This window comes from Clarias gariepinus, chromosome 22, assembly GCF_024256425.1.
Source record: "Clarias gariepinus isolate MV-2021 ecotype Netherlands chromosome 22, CGAR_prim_01v2, whole genome shotgun sequence".
NCBI classification, from domain to species: Eukaryota; Metazoa; Chordata; class Actinopteri; order Siluriformes; family Clariidae; genus Clarias; species Clarias gariepinus.
Window position 1 is genome coordinate 1,096,682 of NC_071121.1, and position 22,585 is coordinate 1,119,266.

At 39.8% G+C, this 22,585-nt stretch overlaps 3 protein-coding genes across 4 annotated transcripts; all 3 read right to left on the reverse strand.

Annotated features, from left to right (window-relative positions):
- Positions 1–2,052: 2,052 nt before the first annotated feature.
- srsf6a (serine and arginine rich splicing factor 6a) lies at positions 2,053–6,885 on the reverse strand. Its single transcript, XM_053483057.1, is given in 7 exon segments — positions 2,053–2,882; positions 2,978–3,055; positions 3,426–3,628; positions 3,753–3,868; positions 5,592–5,815; positions 6,727–6,858; positions 6,860–6,885. Coding segments are annotated over 7 exon segments (1,233 nt in total). The 3' UTR covers positions 2,053–2,428.
- Positions 6,886–7,570: 685 nt separating this feature from the next.
- Positions 7,571–15,632, reverse strand: arl6ip5b (ADP-ribosylation factor-like 6 interacting protein 5b). The gene is made up of 3 exons (XM_053482496.1): positions 14,217–15,632; positions 12,202–12,419; positions 7,571–9,923 (listed from the first exon to the last, which is right to left on the reverse strand). Exons 1-3 carry the CDS (start codon positions 14,525–14,527, stop codon positions 9,748–9,750), a joined length of 705 nt encoding a protein of 234 aa, XP_053338471.1. The 5' UTR covers positions 14,528–15,632; the 3' UTR covers positions 7,571–9,747.
- Positions 15,633–15,762: 130 nt separating this feature from the next.
- Positions 15,763–22,556, reverse strand: LOC128510301 (bifunctional apoptosis regulator-like). Of its 2 annotated transcripts, XM_053482495.1 has the most exons (9): positions 22,399–22,469; positions 22,056–22,129; positions 21,048–21,314; positions 18,295–18,505; positions 17,507–17,676; positions 17,269–17,413; positions 16,739–16,912; positions 16,433–16,626; positions 15,763–16,227 (listed from the first exon to the last, which is right to left on the reverse strand). In XM_053482495.1, exons 3-9 carry the CDS (start codon positions 21,308–21,310, stop codon positions 16,035–16,037), a joined length of 1,350 nt encoding a protein of 449 aa, XP_053338470.1. In that variant the 5' UTR covers positions 21,311–21,314; positions 22,056–22,129; positions 22,399–22,469; the 3' UTR covers positions 15,763–16,034. The 2 variants fall into 2 exon arrangements, with proteins under 2 accessions (XP_053338470.1, XP_053338469.1); XM_053482494.1 differs by lacking the exon at positions 22,056–22,129 and having other exon boundaries at positions 22,399–22,556.
- Positions 22,557–22,585: the final 29 nt, after the last annotated feature.

The window sequence follows — 22,585 nt, forward strand, 5'->3', positions numbered from 1 at the left end:
ACACACACACACACACACACACACACTCTAATATCACACTCTGAGGATTAATACTCAGTTTATTTGTTAGATCTGATCATTAACCACAAAACTCAGTGTGTGTGTGTGTGTGTGTGTTTACAGTATATTTACAGGCAAAGTCTGGCAAAAAAAATTGTATATACACAACTGGAAAAGAAAAAAAAAACAGTATGATGGATATTATATTAATATAAGATTAATGATACATTATATTATATATAATTTTTTTATAGCAATACAGTAAAATATTTTTTAAAGATATTTGCGGTGCTTTAAGTCTTGGCTTTAGGGTTAGATGTTTGATATAAACTCTAACTTATGACTCACAATCCTCCTCCTAATCTAGAACTAGCAAGTAGAATTTACTTTCTTAATATTTTGTTCAACTTGGGTCTTGAGGGAACCACCTCCAGGTTCCAGGTTCGAGTCCCCCGTGCTTGGTGGGTTTCCTCTGCGTACTCCGGTTTCCTCCCACAGTCCAAAGACATGCAGATTATATTAATTAGTGTTCCCAAATTGCCCGCAGCGTGCAAGTGTGTATGCCCTGTGATAGATCGGAACCCTTTTTCAGGGTGTTCCCCCACGTGTCCTGGGACAGGCTCCAGCCAACAAGCCCTGTGACCCTGATGAGTGAGGGACTGTCTGAGGGTTCTTAAGAGTTCAAAGATTTATAGTTCTTAGACCTCAAAAACCCACCAAGGACAATGTAATTATTTTGATTTAGGCTATAATTAAATTAAAATAAAGATATGTTCAATTGAAAATATGACGTACCAAGACTAACTGATTGACGCTGTAAGCTTTATGGTTAAAGCCAAAAACATGGAAAGTGTAAGAAAGTCTTTGGCATCAATGAAAAACTCTTCGTAAGACACTGAGCATTGTTGAAAGTACTATAAACTGTACATGATATGGAATTGAACAGAATAGATAACTGGTAACGGTTCCTTCATAGAACTTTCCCAACACAGGGAACAACGCACCTTTAAAGAACCCTGCCTCCCTCCAAGAACTAAACATTTCTTTAACATTCAGTTTATAAAAATGTAGGTCACCACATTTTAATTATTCATTCAAAGCGCTCAGAACCCAATAGCTGCCTAAGTGCTCAGTGAAGCCTTGAGGAGCTTTAAAAGAACACTAAAAATCTAATTAAAAGAAACGAAAAACTAATTTAAGAGCTAGAACTTTGAGAAAAATATTAAGCAATAAGTTGTGGCATATACTGAACAATGATAAATTAATAACACTTACTCAGAACCCTTACCAAACCCCTACAGTTTAGTCCACTTATTTTTTTTGGTTTCCCTTCAGGAAAAGAGAGAGAGACAACTGAAGCCTCAAGGTAAACCGGTTTATCTGCAGCTGTAAAGAAACCAAGAACTTAAGGTTCTCTGGAGAACTCTAAAATGTGTAGGTCTACCATTATACAAGGTTTGCAAGTAGAACTCCTGTTTATTATTTATAAGTTAAAAGAAACTCTAATTTGTCAACCCTTTTATTTGGTTGGTTAACTGCATATGATAAACCTCTCCTATAAATTTGTCATATATATTATTACTTTACCTAAAAGAAAGGGCAGTTTTTCTTTTCTTTGGAACACAAATATTTGATTATTCTCTTAAACCATAAAATTAAGGAAATAAAGTTACTGTTTTAAAAAAAAGGGAGGGGGGGGGTGTCTCCCAATAACCATCTGAGAACAGAATCACTGTACCTCTTGGATTGATTATCATTTGAAGAACATTTTAAAGTGGTAAACAGCTCAGGCTTTGTGAAAGAAATCCCATAGTATAAACAGACCTTTTTTTTGTCCGAGTTACAGCCATAATTCTGTTCTTATAAAATAAACAGGAAGCCCAAGGGTTCTCTGGACAGTGTAAGATTTTTCCATATCTCTATAATAAAGCACTTATAATTCAAGTGAAAATTGTTGTTTATCCTCCTCTGGATCTTTATTAGAGCAGAACCTGAATACAAAAACCATGGACATCCATGAACAGAACCATTTAGAAACCACACACACACGGATTGGATCAGTGAGAAGTTTAATAAAAGGGACAATAAAAATGGACACATGATTTAAAAACAGGGGACGTTTAAACTGGATGATGAGTAAGACGGGGTTTATCACAGAACCACAAACACATCACCTCGACTTCTCTCGCTTCGTTGTCTCCTGAATCGACTGGGGGGGGAGATATGGGACACATGGAGCGATTCAGGTCACGGGAAGGTCGTTGAATTATACTAATTTTATGCTTATGGACGTTGAGAAAGATGATCCATAATTCCGCTCTTTCCTACTAATGCAGTGTATAAAACGTTTACTCTATCTGGCAGAGATCGGATAAGGAGCCGCATCACGGTGCGAGGTTCAGAAACGCACCGTTTAGACGGACGTGGTTTAGTCCTGTGAGGCGGATCTGGATCGAGACCTGGATTTAGAACGAGAGGGGGATTTTGAGCGCGAACGAGAGCGCGAGCGACGCTCGGGAGATTTTGAGCCGCTCTTCTCGACCGGAGGAGACGGCGAGCGCGAGGGTGATTTGGATTTGGCCCGTTCCTCGTTTCCGTTCTCAGTGGGCGACGGCGAGCGACTGCGCAATTTCTTAACAGGGGATTTCTCTTTTGATCGGCTGCGAGAGTCGCGGTCCGACTTCACTTTGGAAGTGCTCTTGGATCGCGACTGGCGGTCGCCGGAGCGAGACCGAGACCTGCTGTGGGATTTCTGCGTGCGAGAGCGAGATTTCCGAGAGGGAGATTTGCTGGATGGAGATTTGGAGTGAGACTTGCGACCCGACCTGGAGCGGGACTTGTCTTGGGATCTGGAATGAGAGCGGCGCCGGCGGGAGCGAGACCTGGAGGGAAGACAATAGAAGGTGTTAAAGTGATGGATAGAGAGAGAGAGAGAAAAAAAAGAGAGGTGAATTTCTGTAGTAGTGAGATATGACACCTTGAGTGGGACCTGGACTTGCTGCGGGATCGGCTGCTGCGGCGGCTCCTGCTACGGGAACGCCGGCGACTGCGGGACCTGCGGACGGAAACGGGGGAACAAAGGAGACACGGCAGTCATCGGACCAATGAACACTATTAATCACAAACACAGGAAAGTGTTGTTATCTCAGTCTTCCCTCCATCACCTCTCTACAGTCACTCAATCTGGACTTAATGGAGATAAACATCATGCCGATTTTTTTTAATATTGTGTCCATAATCCATCGTTGTTGAAGAGTCACGATATGGTGACTCTGCTTTATCTAATAAAGTAGAACCAGATGCCAGTCGCTTTAATGAAGACATCTCCATCACCAACTCCAGACCTCCTTATTTAAAAATTTGTCTAGATATTTGTGTTAAACAGAATTATACAGCCATGCGCGCGCGCGCACACACACACACACCTGGAGCGACTGCCGGAGTACGAGCGGCGTCGACGCGGATTGTCCTCGATTAGACGGATCTTCCTGCCGTTGATGTCGGTTCCGTCCAGTTTCTCCAGAGCCCTGCGCATGTCCGAGTGAGAGCGGAACTCGATTACACCCTCGTTGGCGCGCTCCTTATGGGCGTCGGCGTACGTCACCTCCCCTGCCTGGCGCATGAAGTCCTGTAAGACAACACACAACTACTTAATGGGTGCATGCATACACACACACTCAACCCAGAGTCAATTATTTAACTCTTGAGATTTGTTCTTTTACAATTTCATGAAAAGTCTGTGGTATCCTCACCTTGAGGTCCTGCCAGCTGCAGCGACTGGAAAGGTTCTCCACGATGAGCCGGTACTCGGTGCGCACCGGAGGGCCGTATTTGTCCCGGCCCGAGCGACTCCGGCTGCTGTAGCCACCTTGAGACAGACAGGAGACACGACGTCGTCAGAGCGCTCACCCTCACCCACAGGGTTATTGTAGAGTCTAAAACTCATCTTTTTTTTTTATCACAAACCTGTTCACACACACTCAGGCTGAACATGATCTTTTGTGCTGCCTCCCTCACAGGACATTAAGGGATATAAAAGTAACACATAAAAGCTTACACACAGACACACCACCAGGAAAAACATGTCTGCTTTAACTAGAGATCTCTCTTAAGACTGAGACATGCTTTTCCGTTAGTTCACTAAACCTGAGTCAGAACCTCCTCGTTCAGACATTTGGTTTGAGCTTCATTAATATTACTACTACTACTACTACTATTGTTGTTACTTATATACATTTTTTGGCTAATAGCGTTTTTTTTCTCCTTTTTTTTTCCAAATCAACATAATAACTAGCATTCCTCACCATCACCCCTGGTCTATTGGCAAAAGGCTGCGGTCATCTTGGCTTCCGGTTAGGTCAGCCAAAGCATCAAAGGGCAAAGGTCACACACACATTGTAAGGTGAAGGCCAAGGCCAAAGCGGTCTGGGGGGGGTCGTCTTAGCCACAACGAACTCGGCCACGGCCTCGGCCCCCACTCGACTGTCTCAAACTGAAACGTCAAGGACTCTGTTACCGTGGCGATCAAACTGGAAATAAAATGGCAGTCAGACATTCATCACCCATTTGTGATTGTGTGCGTGTGTATATATGTGTGTGTGTGTGTGTATGTATATATGTGTGTGTTGGTATTAAAATCTTTCCACTGAGCTACAATCAGAACAAACAACATTCATATTAACATTACACGGCACGTGCTGGAGTTTCTTTCCAACACCGACTGTGATTAAAACACACACACTGAACAAACAGCTTCATTTCCACTGTAGGATATTACAACAAACGCATGCAGATGAATTCTGATTGGCTCAAAAAGTGCTGATTAACATCAAGAATTTAAGAATATTAAGGAGGTAAATCCTTGCCTTTAAGAATAGTTTACATCTCTGTCTTTGTTAGAAGTTTACATTAAAACTATAAAGACCATATTAAGATAATGTGCGTTTTATGTGTTAAAGGGCACCAAACCCTGTGTAATTGTTTATTGCTAAAGTAATGTCTCCATACTCAGAACTGTTCGAGCCTACAGTGAAAATGATGCCATGGGTTAACATTTACCTCCATCACAACACAAACAAACTATGCTGTTTAAGAGTTTTAAGATGATAAGACACACGCTGAGAGGTTTCGTTCATTGTACTTCACACAGAACATTCTTAACTTTTAACACAGGATCCAAAAATCTATAGATGTTTATAGAAGAAGAAAAAAATTAACCAAATTAACTACACATCTGCCCTAACGAAAGTTTTTTCTCATTTTCAGAGACTCACCATCAGACATTACAGTCCTAATAATGTGTTTTTTGTTTCACTGAACTATAAGATACAGACTGACAACTGAAGCGTATTAATCCCAAAGCACTGCACAGGTAATCTGGGACATTCGGGCTCAGAGTCTTGTATGCTTCCATTTTGGAAACAAATCCGTTAAACACACAAAAAAAATTATATACATCACGCACTCGTGCTCTGACCCATCAGACAAACAAACAAACACCGGCACCACTGCACTGATTAAAGAAATACTTAAAAGCAAGCCTAGGAATTTAACAACACTATTCTATAAACGTCATTGAGAATTGTACTTACTGCGTCCGCCTCCATAATAACCTCCGCCGCCTCCTCCACCACCACCACCACCACCACCACCTCCCCTTTCTCCGCTGCCGCCTCCTCCTCCGTATCCGTCCCGGTCACGGCGAGGTCCCCTGGCATGCTCCACCATCACCCTCTCTCCACACAGCTCCTTCCCATTCAGCTCATACACGGCATCATCCGCATCGCGCGTGTCCTCAAACTCCACAAAGCCGTAACTAAGAGAAATACACGTGATAATACAGAAAATGAGCTTGTCTCTCTATTGGAGGGGAAAAAAATAAAAAAAGAACAGTAATGAACAGCACTGTTGGTCCTGATTGGTTAGACATGTGATGTCACAGAACACTTAAATACTTTCAACCCCTTTTACATATACATGAGCAAAAAACAACCCAGTTGGTTGGGAGGGAAGAACTGCATACATGGTCAAAAGTATGTGGACACCTGTTTTTCACCTGCCCATGACACCTATATAAACTGTCTTGTGGTTGTAATATTAGTAATACTGAATACAAGCACATTAGTAAGCATTTATAGTGACATTAAAAGTTGGATTAATGTGTAAATATCTTTCTGATTAGCTATACCTGTATTTTGCCTGTAGTTGTTTCCGGGGTCACGGTCACATGATCTTGTTAACCGAACCTGAATTTTAATCACAGCCTAAACCTATGTGCCTTTGTCCCGCCTCCCGTGTTATGATTCGGCAAATTTAGTGAATATGAATTAATAACCAATCATCACGCTCGGAGTAGCCAATCAGCACAGGTCTTCCATCCAGTATTAGCCAATCCGATTTCAGGAGGCGGGATATGCTAAGAAAGAATGACAACCCTCTACTCATGCTAGGTCAGGTTCGTAAGAACGAGCCGCAAATAGGATGCAATAATGATAATATTAATAATAATTATGATCATGAAAGAAATATCGACACTGCACATTTTAACTTGATATAGAAGTTGCACTCAGCTTTGTATCCACAAATAAGCTAAATACATTAAAGCTGAACAAGACGAAGCCGAACGCCGCCATGACGCTAATCTTCATGCTAACTGCGTGCTAGCCGCGTGCTGGCGTTTCTATAAAAGATTGCGTAAACTTTAATTTGGTCTCTGTTGTTATTTACCCATTTTTTAGGTCGACTTCCATCAGTTTTCCATATCCGCTGAAGAACCGCTGTATGTCCTTCTCGCGGACGTGGTAATTCAGACGGCCGATGTAAACGCGAGGCATGGCGGGCAGCGCTCTTCCACAGCAGCGTCGCTGAGCGATTCAGGCTGCGCATGCGCATAGGTAGCGCTGTATATGGCTAACGGGGAGTCACGTGACACTCATCCAGCCGACCTAACCTGCAGAAATCATAATTCATCCATTTCAGATTTATGAAATGCTCTCGATTTATGTTGTTGTTGTTGTTTTTTTACATTCCCAAAATGGAGACTTTTCAAAATAGCAGTCTCAAGAAATTCAAAAGACACCAGTCACAGTTTTTCAAATTAACAGCTTTTATTAAGATGAAGATCCAAAATTTGAGAAGGGGGCAATTTTATTTCTTATTGCTCATGTGAGATTTTATATATAAACATTTCCAACCGGTGGAGGTGGAGCTACAGTATCAGTCTGAACAGTTTTTTGTTCTCAAAAATTAGAGATTGGTCTTTAAACAGGCTGAGATGAGTCGTTTGAAAGAGTCGACCCTTCGACCAGGCTTTTAGGAGACGCTTATCCGTTCATCTACAGGGTGCTGGGAGGGGGAGGGGGGGCTATATACACCTACATACCCCGGGAACACTGGATGTGAGGCATGTGTACACCCCGGGAGGGATGATGTTTTCTCAGGACACCACATGCACATACATTTAATCTATTCCAATAATTACTGACTGACAAACCAAAATTTGGATTAATTACACAGCACACACACACACACACACACACACACACACACAAAGGGAGACAGCATGAACAGATTTTAGTCCGTCAGACACTTTTATTAACTCTGCATCAGTTCCCATCAAAAAAATAAAGACAGTCGAAGGTTATAAAGGAGGCTTAAACCATATTAAATCCACAGATGCAACTTTTTTCCCTTATGAAGGACAAACATGAAAGCGGATTGTAAAAGCAGTTCGGTTTGAGGAACAGCAATGATCTATGTAATATAAAAAACAAAGAAAGAAAAAACTTATCCTTAGAGAATAAAAAGCTCTCCTTATATTTCTTGCATAGCTTAAAAACAGAGCATCTTCATTTTCTCTCACGGATCCATCAGTGTGAGATTGTTTAAACACTTTCACAAGTAAATAGAAGAGATTTAGGATTATAATAATGGCTAAAATCATTTTTTAAACTCCAAAAGGAAAACAAGCTCGCAAAACAATAATTAAATAAAAAGATCTGAACGTAACAGAATTCTGGATTTAGTTGTGAGGAGTTTGATTTCTAATTCATTTGGGTCATATGTATCATTAAGTTCTGTTGATCCATATGAGTCGGTCTGATTCATTTAAGTTCTTTTGATTGATACAGGTTGCCTGAGGTAGCAACAAAATGACTATAAATTAGCATTAGTTAAATTCCAGAAGGTTCCAAGTTTAAATCCCAAAGCTGGCAAAAAAAACTATGTTTATCATAGGATTGTGTTTTGCTTTGTTGTGAATAATGCATCCAACAAATAAATAAGGGTAATTCACAAATATAGACGTTTCAATAAAAAATCTGTAACTTTTTTTTCAGGAACAGGCCACTGTAAATGCATTTTAACATGCAGTGTGCAGATTTTATTTCTCATCTCTTAAAACCATAATGAAAACGATAACATTCATCATGACAAGCAAATTCAAGTTTATAAACAGAAAAAATATAATCTTTCAATTCAAAAGTGCTTTTGTTTCTTTTTGTTCTTCTTCATTAATGGCCTCTATGACACGAATATAAATGTGCAAATAAGAATAATAGTGCATAGGTGAAGAAAAGGTAAGCTAGCGCATTTCGATTAGCTGGCCATGCTAAGTCATAATCCAGATACCCAGATACGAGGCATGAAAAGAAAAATACAAAACTTATAAAGCGCGTTCATAAAAAATTAGACCTCCGAGACGCTGTGCACTCCTGTTTTACTTGTTTCAGGATAATCCGAAATAATTTACATAAACATGCAGGTGTGAACGCAGGCCAAATGTCACGTTAAAAGTGTTTCAGACGAGTGAACACGTTACACAGACAAGTGGAACACTAGGGATGAAGAAAAATTTGCATATTAACACCTGATCATACTATCAGTGTAAAGACCATGGGGCCTTTTTTTTTTTTTTTTTTAAGTTTTTTAGTTACAACCTGGTTGAAAAAAAAATGTTTTAAGAACGATTTGAAATTTCAGATTCTGAAATTATAGTAACTCCGCTTAGAAATTTTCGTATTCAACTTTTGTGGGGAATTTCTTTTAAAAATAATTTTGATTAGTTGAAATCTCAACTTTTGGTTTGGAATAAATTTTTTATATAATGTTAATAATTTTGTTTTGGCACAACATTTTTGTAGCATTTGTTATTAATTTTTATTTTTTTTAAAGAAATGTTTGTAGTAATATTTAAATGTTTTACATTTTGTAACCTTTATGGATTATTAACACATTCATACACACACACAATTTATACAACAAATAAAAACAAGTAATATTATAATTATATTATAGCTTTATATATTATATTATTAAATAAAGAAGTCAATGGTAGTATTTCGTGTTTTTATTTGTTGTGTAAATTGAGGTGTGTGTGTGTGCATCACTGCAGAATAAAAGTGGGTGCCTGTTTTGTTTTTAGAGAATTAACAAAGCAGTGGGTGTGGCCGTTATTATTCTTATCACTTGATGTTTTAGACGGACAAATAAAGAGTTTTGATTTAATAGAGTATTCCTGAGTAGGAGCACTGGTAACAATCCGAATCGGAAATAAGTGAAAGCCGAGTGTGACGGGATGCGGGAGCGCAGTGTGCTGTGGGAGGAGTGTGCTGTGGGAGGAGTTTCAGTGCTGCAGCTCTTCAGGATCTTCAGATGGCTTTAAACACGAACATCACGCACTGCGGAAGGAGACGGACGCGTCAGGGTGTAGCGGCGTTCTGTAACGAGTAATGAGGACGGGGTCGGCGCTCAGTCCTTCAGCTTGCTCTCGATGAAATCCTGGATCTTGTTAATTTTCTCCTCCTGTTGGTCCAGCAGGTCTAAGATCACGCTCATGGGGGTCTTCTTCAGTCCCACTCCTTCCATCTTATTCTCCAGCTTGTTCTTTATGTTACGCAGACGGAGAGAGGCGTGAATCAGGATCACTGTGGCGAAAGAAAAACAAAACACAACACGACCGTCACTCATCCGGGGATTGCAGCAGCTCAGAATAATACATTTTGTTAATTTACATTTATAATTAAATAGCAATTAATCTAACAATACAGTTAATTAACTTGTCATTTATTGATTTATTTGTTTGTTCAGCAGACACTCGTATGCAAAGGAACTCGTTCCTCTGCTTAGCTAATTAGCTAATGTTGGGTGTTACACTGTTCTTCTGCTGTTTTTTTGTTGTTTCTTGATCATGTAAGAATACATTAACACATGATTACTGTTTATTGTTCTAACCTTTACATCATTAATTAGTTTATTAGGAAAAGTTGCTGAGTTAAGTGAAAGGTCGAGATTATGTCTGTACTTTTTCGGGGGGTTTTCATGCACTCTATGGCAGGGCATCTAGCTTGAGGATGAGGTGTTAAACTTTTATAAAGGGGATCTATTAGAGATGTTGGGAGAAAAATCGATTCAGTTATGTATACTGTAATTTGTATACTGTACGTTCGCATTTGATGTATTAAAATGTTGCAGTTCCTCCATCATCCCACAGGTGGTGCTCTAAAGTAGAACAGCACAGCATGCTGCGTGATACGAGAGAATTATTATTAGTTTGTTTAGAATTGTAACAAAATCTGTAAAAAATGTACAGAATCAGGATATTTATTAACTTATGACGGGTATAGAATCGTGATACAGATGGAATCGAGATCATATCGTATCGGGAGATCCCTGGGTCCCGTCTATAGGATCTACTAAGCAATTTTTTAGTTTGTTAATCATTTTTAGACCGTCACATAGCTCTTCAGAGTGTGTGTGTGTTTTCATAACTCGGAGTGACACAACATCACATCCTGAAGTGTGTGTGTGTGTGTGTGTGTGTGCACAGTAGGACGAGTGAAACAGATGGAGTGTGATGTGTGGGGGGGAAAAAATAAAAGTGATTTTAGCTGGGGCATAAAAACACGCACACACAGAATAATCAAATACAAAGCCTTTAACTTCATGCATGTCTGAAGCATCTAAAGACTGAACAATGAAGATCTTGAGTTTTATCCGAGTCAGCGCTCTGTGCTGCAAGTTTAACCAGCGAGAGCTAAAAATGGACTGAGAGCAGGGAGGAAACAGGGCTTTGTAACTTAGCAACAACCGAAAAACACACAGACACTCACACACCGCAGCACAGAATCCGGCTGCTCTCCACACTGTGACCTGCAGAACATGTCGAGTGAGAAAACGACGCGTCTCTCAGGAAGGCAGGGTTTGGACTCAAGACTGCCTGGTTAGGATACATTTTTTTAACATTAAATAAAACATGCTGGTGTTGAGATTAAACACCACAGCCTGCGTGAGGACGACTTTAATGAGGTGAAACGATGTGATGGATTTCTTGTAACGCAACAGGAAAAATCCACGGGTGCATCACGAGTTCCTGGTCAGGCAGATCCACAGCCACGGATCTTGTACATGGTTGCTAGGCAACGCCGCCGTGACGCCGACACAGGACCCCTGGCAAACCTCAGAAAACAAAATGTAACTGAAATGTAATAAATTAACGTGAAATGCAACCGCGCGGCTCTCGGGAGTCCTGAGTCGTCTGCCGTCCTCATTAAGCTTTACAGCTACGACAGGGACAGACAGACAGCTGACAGGACCGTGTCCTCCGCAGGACTTCGATTTATAGCCTCGCCCCCAGGCGTGATGGAGCAGACCACTGAACGCGCTCGTGTAACTTAATTAAATTGTGTGCCATAGTTAATTCTATTCTATTTTACTTCAATTTATTGTTATTTTTCTTTCATTTTTCTTTCTTTAATTTTTTTTTTCTGTCTAATATATTTTTTTCCTAATCAAATTTTTTTTTTCACACTGACATTATTTTGAAACACGTTGTCATACAGTATATAACTACTGAATGTACAATTCAATAACAGTGTAAATTATCTTATAACGATGATATTTATTAACCACCTCAAAAGTATTAAAATAAACAAAAAAATTAATAATTGACAATATACTACGTATGTGTACATTACATGTACATTAATAACCTGAAGTTTTTTGTTATGAAACATGAAAACAGGACTGTACTCTTATTGTTCTTCCTGTTCATACTGAACATCTTACTTTATTGATATTTAACCCATAAAACCTGGCAAACGCCAACAAATGTAATAAGGGTTTAATGAGCCGACCCTGTGAGTGCGGTGTGTCGGACTGCATGGTGGTGATGTTGAGGTTGATGATGAAGTTGTTCGTACTCACAGAGCAGAGGGAACGTGATGCCGAAGATGAACACCATGACGCCTCCACACAGAGACAACAGGAAGTAACTCGCTCCCAGGACGATGATGACGAACAGAGACGGGTTCTTCTTCTTAAAGTTCTTGATCACGGCCTTGTTCTCTCCGGCCCACACCAAGCCCATGAACACCAGCGTGACCACGGCGCCCCCTAGCACCATGCCGATGGGGTTCATAAACCTGCAGTGGACATTATTAAAAAGTAAACGTGAAGATCCATCATAATTACTATTTATTATTATGACTATTATTTACTAACACCCATCATAAATACATTTATTATATAATATATTCAAATAAAAAACTTAATTTTTTTTTTATTAAAAAGCTTAATTTAACTGATTCAATATAAACACACAAAGTTTTTTAAAAACTTTTCTGATAATGAAACACGAACAAAAAAAAAAAAGAGATTTTAATAAACAACAAATCTCCTTCGCTTTGAATAAGGGGTGCATAAACTTTTGCAAGCAGTCGTGCCGATTCCCAGCCAAGTGTAAAGATAATTCGGATGAAATGTTTGGAGCGTGAGGAGAACGCTGCGTCCGATCCGACTCGCTTTGTGAGTTAAATATAAATCCGAGCGTGACTCAGTGATTCCTGACAGCTGTGCTGATCACACACACACACACACACACACACACACACACACACACAGCATTAAACCTTACCGTAACGCTTCGCCTTATTGTGTGTGTGTGTGTGTGTCTGTGTTTCTGGCTTTCTTACATTCCTAGCACACCCCGACCTAAACACACACACACACACACACACACACACACAAAGATGTGGTGTTGATAAGACAGAACAAAATGAACAGTCAAACAAATAAATAAATAAAATAAAATGCACTAAATAAAAAAAATCATAATTCAACACTTTATTTCTGGACAGATTTATTAATTTTAAGATGAAACTGATCTAATGAAGAGACTATTACTATTTCTTTGATGTTCAGATACATTTGCTTGACACATTTTGTTCCAGCTTTTGATGCACATTTCTAATATTTTGGCAAAAATCTAAGGATCCTCAGAATCCTACCGGAATATTCTAAATGTATCTCTCAGGATCGCAGCTTCTCAAAATTTTTCACCCCAAATCAAACATTCTGAACAAATTCAGACTTTGAAGGCGGGTCTTCCTGTTGGCTCAGCTGTCAATCATTTCAGACTCATTCGCTCCAATCATTGGCTCTTTAATGATTTTTTTTTTTCTTTCCTTAAAGAGCGATTTTCTTTTTTGTTCACACACAGAGTGATTACTGCGCTCTCTCTGACACGCGTCCACAGGAGAGCCCTGGTACAGAACCCGGGTTCTCCAGATCCTGCAGGAGAGGGGTTTATTATCCCCTGGACTCCATCGACGTCCTTTCAGGAGAGACCTCGCACATGTAAATTATATCACTCACTCACACACACACACTCACCACAGTGACATCACACACCCCATATCTAAGTGTCCGATCTCAGCTGTCTGAGAGATAAAACCACAGGGTGGAATTCTTTTCTTTAAATTACAACCTCGATATGTTTTTTGTGAAGTTTTAATAAACATAATCTTTCTTTTAAAGTTTTATTAAAGAGGAGAATGTCTAAAACCAACCGGTCTCCTTAAAACCACACTTATACTAATATATAATAAAATATATAACACAGATAAAAAAAATTTATAGTTATAATATACATTTGTCCTTCATCCCTGCAGTTAAGACTGAGTTGAAGGTTTTAATAACTTTATATAAATATAGAATTATATAATGTAAATATATATTTTTGTCCTTCATCACTGCAGGTTTAATAAATTACATGTTTGATGGTGAATTTCTAAAGATATTATATTAGTTATATTATTATTATTATACTCTCTCTCACTCACTCACACACACACACACACACACACACACACACACACAGTGAATCATCAAACCCAAGCTCCATCATTACCATTAGCTTTAGCCTTTAGCTTCAGACCTACCCAACAATCAGAAACATCACCACAGCCGCGGCGAAGTAGTTGGTCTGGTAATACAGCAGGTTACTGATCACTCTGTTGTTCCATTTATTTAAGTCTTTTATATCTGGTTTAGCGAATCTGTCCATCCCGGGGAAGAAGTCCTCCCACTGCCTGAAGGGTGCGAGCTCCATCCCGGCCGCCATGTCTGTGTTGACAAACTCGGGTGAGTGAGAGGCTTTCACCCGCATTCCACTCAAGCCCCGCCTCCTGCACGAGGATTGGCTCTGACACGCAGCATCCCCTCTGGATTGGTCAATACATAAGTCAATCATAACGCTGTGGGTGTGGGGGCGGGATCCAGGCCGTTCTGCTTTAGGATTGGCTCGTTTTACTGAGAAGCTGCATGATGATTGGATGATCCAAGAGCGCGTCTCTCTTATGGGCCTAATGTTACACGTAAGTGAGTTGTGTGTGTGTATATACAGTACAGTTTATATAGAAGACAATCTGTCTAAGGTATTAATAGAAAGAAATCACATTTTGTTGGCAGCCAAATACACTCCATGTTCATTAATCAGACAGTTAAACACAGATGAGATAAAGATAAAGTTTTAAAGACGAGTCCAGGAGGAGTTGATTCAGGGTTACCAGCCTCACCCAGTGATCCACCATCATGCTCAGTGTCCACTGTACAAGACAGTGTTATGATCTGGGGTTGATCAGTTACTCAGGTCTAGACTCAGTAACGTTATGGGGCAATAAAATGAAGTCAGCTGACCACCTGAATGTACTGAATCACCAGAGGATCACATCTATGGAGGGTTTCTTCTTCACTGATGGGACGGAGTGTATCCCAATATAACAAGGTCAGGATTAATCCGGCTCAAATTGTGAAAGAGCGGTTCATACTACTGCTCAAAAGTTTGTACACCCCTCTAAGTCCATGGTCGTCCCTGATGTTTATTTCTCTCTACGCTGTAAAACAACACTGAAGGCGTTTATTATCCCAAAACACACAATAATCTCCCCTGAACAGTTGATATTGAGATGTTTATCTGCTCCTTCTGCTCTGTAAAGCTTCATAACGGCTCTAATCTGAGGTGCTGGTTGTTAATTGGTGATTTCTGAGGCTGGTGACTCTAAATGAACTTCTCCTCTGCAGCAGAGCTCAGTTTTGGTCTTCATGAGAGACAGTTACATCATCATAGAGCTCGATGGGTTTTACAAACACACTCGACACAATACTGTTCTTGTGTGAGCTGATCCAGAACAGCTGACCTTCATGTCTTAAACTAATAACTGACTGTTACTGTTGTTGTTGTTGTTGTTACATAATTATTTAATGCCATATGTGTTATTTCATAGTTTTGAAACCCAAAACAAAGAAATGTCTAAGTGATCTCTTGAGCATTAATATGTATATATGCATATGCAGTGTATGTTTTGTCATGTCAAATATACAAATTTTTATTTAGTTTTAAATGATGTGATGCATTATGCTATAAAGTTTTGGATTTTGAGCAAATAATAAATAGAATAATTTTAGACACAGCACATGACACGTATCTATTATCTAAAATAAAACTTTATAGTTATTCACAGCAAGACACTTTACAAAGGGTTGATGAACAAAAGCCTAAATCCCCAAACCTAAACTTTGAAAATATAAATATATGAAGTAATTTAGGAAATGACAGATAATGAAAATATTTTTTTTAAAACTCATGATCTTTAAAGGCCTGTAAATCATTCCTAATCTTAATATTTTTCATGGTGTACATCTATTATAACTGTGCATATCTACTATACTGTGTGTGTGTGTGTGTGTGTGTGTTGATTTTATAAATATCCACAAAATTGGCCTAACAATGGAGACAGAACCATGGTTGTACTTGCTAACGGGATGAAGTAAAGAGCCCAGTAGAACACACAATCCCAAAGAAACTGATGCAGAACGTTCCAGAGGATCAGTCCGGTGAAAGAGACCGCTCCTATGATGCACACATGGCAGGACAGCATGCTCAGGGTGCACCTGACATTCACACAGAGACAGAGAGACAGAGAGAGAGAGAGAGAGAGAAGATAAGAACTCACAGAACACAGCATCCTCTAGGTCTGATGCTACAGTCACGGCACCGCCGAGGTATTTTAGTCTGTCTTGGAGTTTCACCTTACATAATCAAAGAGAAAAAAAAACTAAACTGGATTTTATAAAGGTTCAAAACAAACATCCTCACCTGAGTGAGTGTTTTCGGAGATTCCACAGTATCTGACCTTCTCGCAGTGTGAGCATTAAACAGTGCCACATGACCCAGCGTGAGGTCCAGTAGTGAACGTCCTGCCAATTCCACACAAAGTCGTAACACAACTGATAGGGCAGGAGAAAAAACTGCACCCCGAACGACAACCACTGTCTCCAATCAGGGCTGTCCTGAGTGAGGGACGCACAGAGAGAGAGAGAGAGAGAGAGAGAGAAATGAAAGAATAGCAAGGAACAAAACATACTTCATAATATATACACACACACACACACACACACACACCAGGTTCCTAAAGGGCAGGTCGTCTCCTGAACTCTTCTGTGCCGACGGACAGCTGGTGTGAATGAAGGGCAGGAACGAGTCGTAATAATTGAAGAAGAACATGTAGAGGATGGTGAGTCGTGGAGAGTCGGTCATGGTGTAAAGGAGAAGTAAAGTCTTCCCTCCGTTTACTGCCTTCAGAGAGAGAGAGAAGTTATTAAATAAGAAATTAAGTAAGAAAAACTGTGTGTGTGTGTGTGTGTGTGTGTGTGTGTTGCGACGTGACAACAGGCCTTTCCATCCCTGTCTCAAGCATCAGATCAGTCTCCTCAAACACATACAGACTGTAAGTTCTTCCTACCCTGACAGTATCACGCTGTGAACACCAGGTGGCGCTGGTCATACCAGGCACGTGACTGCTGAGTGCCAGCAAAGTGTGGCATCGACGTAATCATCACATACAGACGCCTGCAAGTCCTGTAAAAAATGCCAAGCATTTTGTGTGTGTGTGTGTGTGTGTGTGTGTGTGTGTGTGTGTGTGTAACATTTACTTTGTACTCCCAGAGATTTTGAGGCCGTTTAAAGCCGAGTTCCTGCAAATGTAGAACTTCTTTCAGTAACGCTCGTCTGTGAAGCTCGTTCTCTATTCTGTATGGAGGCTTTAAGAAATCCTGTTCCCCAAATGCGTTTAACAGCCTTAAACAAACACACACACACACACACCATTAAAAAAGTTAGAACCATTAAAAAAAAAAATTTGTGTGTTTTTTTAAATAAAACGTTTAGTACCTGCCATTAAGCTGCTCCCTGATGAAGACGTCCCTGTAAGGAGATGTCCACGTCCCCAGGTTCTCCATCCACAGCGCCACCTCGTCAGTCGTCCACGCTCCCAGCGGCTTCTTCACCAGACGCTCCACCTTCGGATCTCCTGCACTCCAGTGATACACCAGAAACACCACCTAGCATTCACACACACACACACACACACGATATAATCATTTAACCCTTATAACGCATATCCTGTGCAGGGTCATGGGGGGTCTGGAGCCTATGCCAGGGAACTCAGGGCCAGAGGTGGAGGTAACTGAGGACATTTACTTCATTATTCTACTTAAGTGCATATTTTATTCATCTGTACTTTACTTGTGTAGTTTAATTCGATTATACTGTTTACTTTTGCTCGGCTCAAATGTACAGCAAATATCTGTACTTTTACTTAGGTACATTTCCGCATGGCGTTACATACCATCGCCCCAGCAGTGTGTAGTATTTGAAGCAGGTCGCCACCTGCTGACTATTATGTGTAACTGCGTGACTTCACCATGGGAGGTCAATAGTGATTACTGTTGCATTTATTCCCATTTTACGAGTGTTGTGGTTAACATTCACACACTACAGTGCTAACCACCAAGCCACCATGTTGCCATATTCGCTAGAAATAAAAAAAATTATATATATATTTTTTTCAAAACCTTTTTTGCCCTTATAACACTCGGTCACGGTCCACTTGGCGGCCATCTTGGCTTCCAAAAATCTTAAAAGGGATTGACTGAGCGTGTGCTGTAAACTATACTCACAGCAGTAAGGGTGAGAGTGATGAGTACTCCAGAAAAGAATCCCCCTGGACCCAGCCAGGGGTACCACCGCACAAGGGGCGGGGCAACTCGACAGCGAATCACACTCTCCGCTTGCTTTAACACCTGCAGAGATCGAGTGACACGCGGGTCGGCCATAACGCTCCGACGTCTTCTCGTCACGTCAGCCTGGAAATGTTTCTCCACCAAATCCCTGCACAAAACACACACTTTACATCAGATTACATAAAAAATAAATAAAAACCTTTTGTTTCATAGCTGTGGGTTGCCAGGTGTTTAGCTTTACGTTTTTTCATTAGCGTCTCGGTCACCACCTTGACACACCCTCACCTTTATACCTGATAATATAACTCAAAATAAATATAGATAATAAGAATAATAATTTGATAATTTGATAATTTATATGATAAAATTTGTATATAACAAGTAAAATTTAGTAGAATAATATTTAGCCAGATATGCTAGAATTATAAGCAGTAATAATTGCTTATAAGATAAGCAGTAATTAGTGAAGTCACTATTTTGTGCACACAGAGGACTACAATAAACTATTATCTTAATGCTTTTGTCCACCGCTGTCGTATGAATAAGAAGATGGTGAGCTTTACAGTAAATCGAATAGGAAGCGAGTACATAACCAATGTACATTTACAGCATTTGGCTGATGCCCTTATTTTTGAATGGATTTGAACTCTGACCTTTCAATCAGAAGTTCCATAGACGTACCATTGCTATATACTGTATCATGAACAGTCCTAGTTATAACTAGAGATGAGTTTCTGTAAGAATATATGACTTGTGAGTGCTTAGCCACAGCAGAAGACCTGTACAAGTAGTCCCTGACTTACAAACATTTGAATAATGAATTTCCGCAGATACGAACAGACCGTGGTTCTACTTCCAGTTCAATCACAGAAGTAGCTCATGTGTATTGTGCAAAAATGGACACTGCAGTAAACCAGATAACAATATTTACAATTATATACAATATTTTCAGTGTGTGAGTAAATGTCTAAAGTCCGCTATATTGTAGGTGTGCGTGTGTGTGTGTGTGTGTGTGTGTGTCCAGGAAAAAAAGAGTCGGCTTCACCAGTTTCAATGAATCAGAAAATGTCTGTCATGATGGTGAATAATCCTAATTTTGTAAAATTCCCACAAAACAATGTTCATAGTCCAATACAGTGAAAAGCAGCTGATGGAATGGCATCCACGATTCCCCACACTGTTACATTTCACATACCATGGGTCCAAATCCAAAACCTTGTATTGTTAATAATTTAGTTTGTGAGTCTTTTGCAAGACGAGCAAAAATGTAAATATAAATTTTAAATAAAAATAAATTTTAACTTGATAAATGAGCGAGGTATGGCACTACTATCTGCAGTACTGTTTCCTTTGGTGCGGTTTTGGCCACATGAGGGCAGTATTAAAAAATGGGCACAGAGATTTATTCAAGTGGATTGATTTGCTTTACATTGTATGTTTATGTCAAAGGCGTACAAGACTCACTTGGTCGGACTTAAGAACAAATCCGACTTAGGAACGTGCTCTCGGAACAGATTTATTTATAAGTAGGGGACTACCTGCCAGGCTTTAAATGGTCTGTTAAGAGTTCTATTAACACTGATCTTGGCAAAGTCGCTATCTGCTTCCTCAAGAAGGAGAAACATGTAAATGTATCTAAAAATAACAAAAATAATCATTTTGCATAATAGATGTCCTTTAACAAAAGTGCTTCTACTTGCATTATTTAGCAGCACACAGAATAGCACTTGATCCAGCACATTCTATTACACTATCTGTTTCATCTAATCATCAGTTACTCATGCACACAACAAACATTTGTTAGAAAGCCACAAAAATATTAAATCTAGGTCATGAGACATGTGCAGAGGATTTAGGCAATGCTATTACACAGAACTACTGGGCTACTACAGCGATTACTATATTCAGCTGCAACAAGTAGGAGCATTTCTACACTCACAGTGCAAAGAGACGTTAAGGGACTGGGACTAAACAGCTGTGTAGCCCTAAGAAAATCACTCAGTGAGGCTAATTTAGTTGCTAATGCTTTAGTTTGCTAGGGAGCATAAAGACCGGACAGTGGAGTGATGGACAAAGTCATGTGGTCATTTTAATGATCCAGATTTACCTTCCTCCAGATGATGGGCGTGTCAGGGTAAGAAGGGAAGCGTATAAAGTGATGCACCCATCATGCAGAGAGTCGACTGTACAAGCCTCTGGGAGCAGTTGCTCAGGTCCAGACTCAGCAACGTTATGTGGCAATAAAATGTGCCCACATAAAGGCACGGCCATATTCCAAGATGACGATTCCAGGGTTCATTGAGCTCAAATTGTGAAAGGTTCAGGGAGCATGAGTCATAATTTTTTACACATGGATCAGCCACCAGCATAACCCCATAGAGTCCAGACCTTAACCCCTGTTGGGACGTGCCGGAGAAGGCTTTACACAGCGGTCCGACTCTCACATCATCAGTACAAAACCTTGGACAGAAGTTAATGCGACTCTGGATGGAAATCAATCTTGTGGCTTTGCATAAGCTTATCAAAACGATGAAACAGCCGTTATCAAAGCAAAAGGAGGTCCAACAGTGTAAAAACGTTTTTTAATTTTTTTAATTTTATTTGCTGACTGTTTTGATTTGTTGAATCACATGAATCCAAACCTTGAAAACTTTAAGAGAATTAGATGATGTTTAAAACCCCAGTGTTACCTGAAGGAGATGTTGATTTTGGGGAAACTGTGCCAGATCGAGCGACAGGTCGGACACCTGGTCTCCCTGGAGGACTGCACCCACATGGCAAGACAGTGACGACAGAAACTGTGTCCGCAGCTCAGCGTGGTGGGATCCAGCAACACGTCGTAGCAGCAGAGACATGTGACTTCAGGCAGCGAGATACCGTTAGCTTTAGCATCATCATCAAGCTCTGAGATGTCGATGCAGCAGTCGGGGGGTTTGTGGTGAGGGTCTGCCATTGAACTGCAAACACACACCAGATATCAGAAATAAATAAAACTTGAAATTTAACTTCATCGCTTAAATCAGTGATTGTTTTCCTGTTTGAAGACACTTTCTCCTTTAATGGACTAGGAATTATTAAAAAGGAAACAGAGTAGTAAGAGTATTACATATATTTCTGTGATTTAATGTTGAAATCATTATAAAATAGATTTATATAAAAGATTCATATAAAAGAAGAAAATTGGTAGTAAAAAAAAAAATGTTTTGTTGCAAAAAGACTTATTTACAGTTACCGTGCTTTTCACACAAGAAAAAGTATAAAGTCCATAAAGATAAATATAAACAAGCAATAAACTAAGAATTCATTAGCAAGAATTATTAAGAAATCCTTATGTATGTAAGGTGGGCGTGGTGTTTGGACACGCCCCCCTTGAGCAACCTGAGAATGTCCGAAGAAAAAAGAAAAGTCCCTTTTCAGGAAAAAACTTCCAGTGGAATAAAAAGGGAGAGAGAGAGAATGAGAGAGCGAGCGAGAGAAAGAGAGAGAAAGAGAGATAGGTGAAGTAATATTTTAATTAAAAAAAAAAACCCTAGGTATTTTATTATACATAAACATTATTTATAGTTATTTGTACTTACATCTGTTTTTTGTTGTTGAAGATCTGTTTGTAGATTTGTAATTATTTTTTTCATGACTATGTGATACTTAATAACATAAATTTTTATTCAATATGAAATTATTTATCTGAATCTTGTTACCTGATGGAGGTGTGCTGAGCGGTACGTTATGGGTCGGATTTAGATTTTGAGTTTAGGAAAGTCCCGCTGAGCAGCTGATTAACGGTGGCAAATAAAACACAACATGATGTTCACAAACAAGAAGTGAAAGAAAAAAATGTTCATCCTTTGCCAATACAGCAGGTTTATTGTTTATTATTTATATAAAGTTTCATGGCAGTAGGGGCGCGTCTCATGTAAGAATAACTACAGTCACAGAACTTTTTATGTCTTTTACTGTACAGTGTGTGAAATCATCAACTTCAAATATAACAAAGAGAACTAAGAGAGAGAGAGAGAGAGAGAGAGATTCAGCTGTACTTACTTCGGTTCTCCTGAGTTACAGATGATAAGCAGACGATCTGTAGTTAATAGGAAACTTAAGGCTGGTTTTTGGCAAACATTCTAAATGAAAGTAACAAGCTCCGCCCCAAAGCTCATTTCCTCCTGCTCGTCACACTCACGAGACACGTTCACACAGCAGCTCAGGGTCAAGGGCCTCGACCAGTGCA

Excerpts from the sequence above, each read along its gene's own strand:
- LOC128510301 (XM_053482494.1), bottom strand. The coding sequence starts at position 21,310 with ATGGCAGACCCTCACCACAAACCCCCCGACTGCTGCATCGACATCTCA. Across the intron at positions 18,506-21,047 it reads AAAATCAACATCTCCTTCAG|GGATTTGGTGGAGAAACATT; the intron begins GTAACACTGGGG and ends TGTTTTGTGCAG. Across the intron at positions 16,228-16,432 it reads CTCCGAAAACACTCACTCAG|GTGCACCCTGAGCATGCTGT; the intron begins GTGAGGATGTTT and ends TGTGAATGTCAG.
- arl6ip5b (XM_053482496.1), bottom strand. The coding sequence starts at position 14,527 with ATGATTGACTTATGTATTGACCAATCCAGAGGGGATGCTGCGTGTCAG. Across the intron at positions 12,420-14,216 it reads GTGATGTTTCTGATTGTTGG|GTTTATGAACCCCATCGGCA; the intron begins GTAGGTCTGAAG and ends TGTCCACTGCAG. Across the intron at positions 9,924-12,201 it reads CATCACGTTCCCTCTGCTCT|TGATCCTGATTCACGCCTCT; the intron begins GTGAGTACGAAC and ends CTTTCGCCACAG.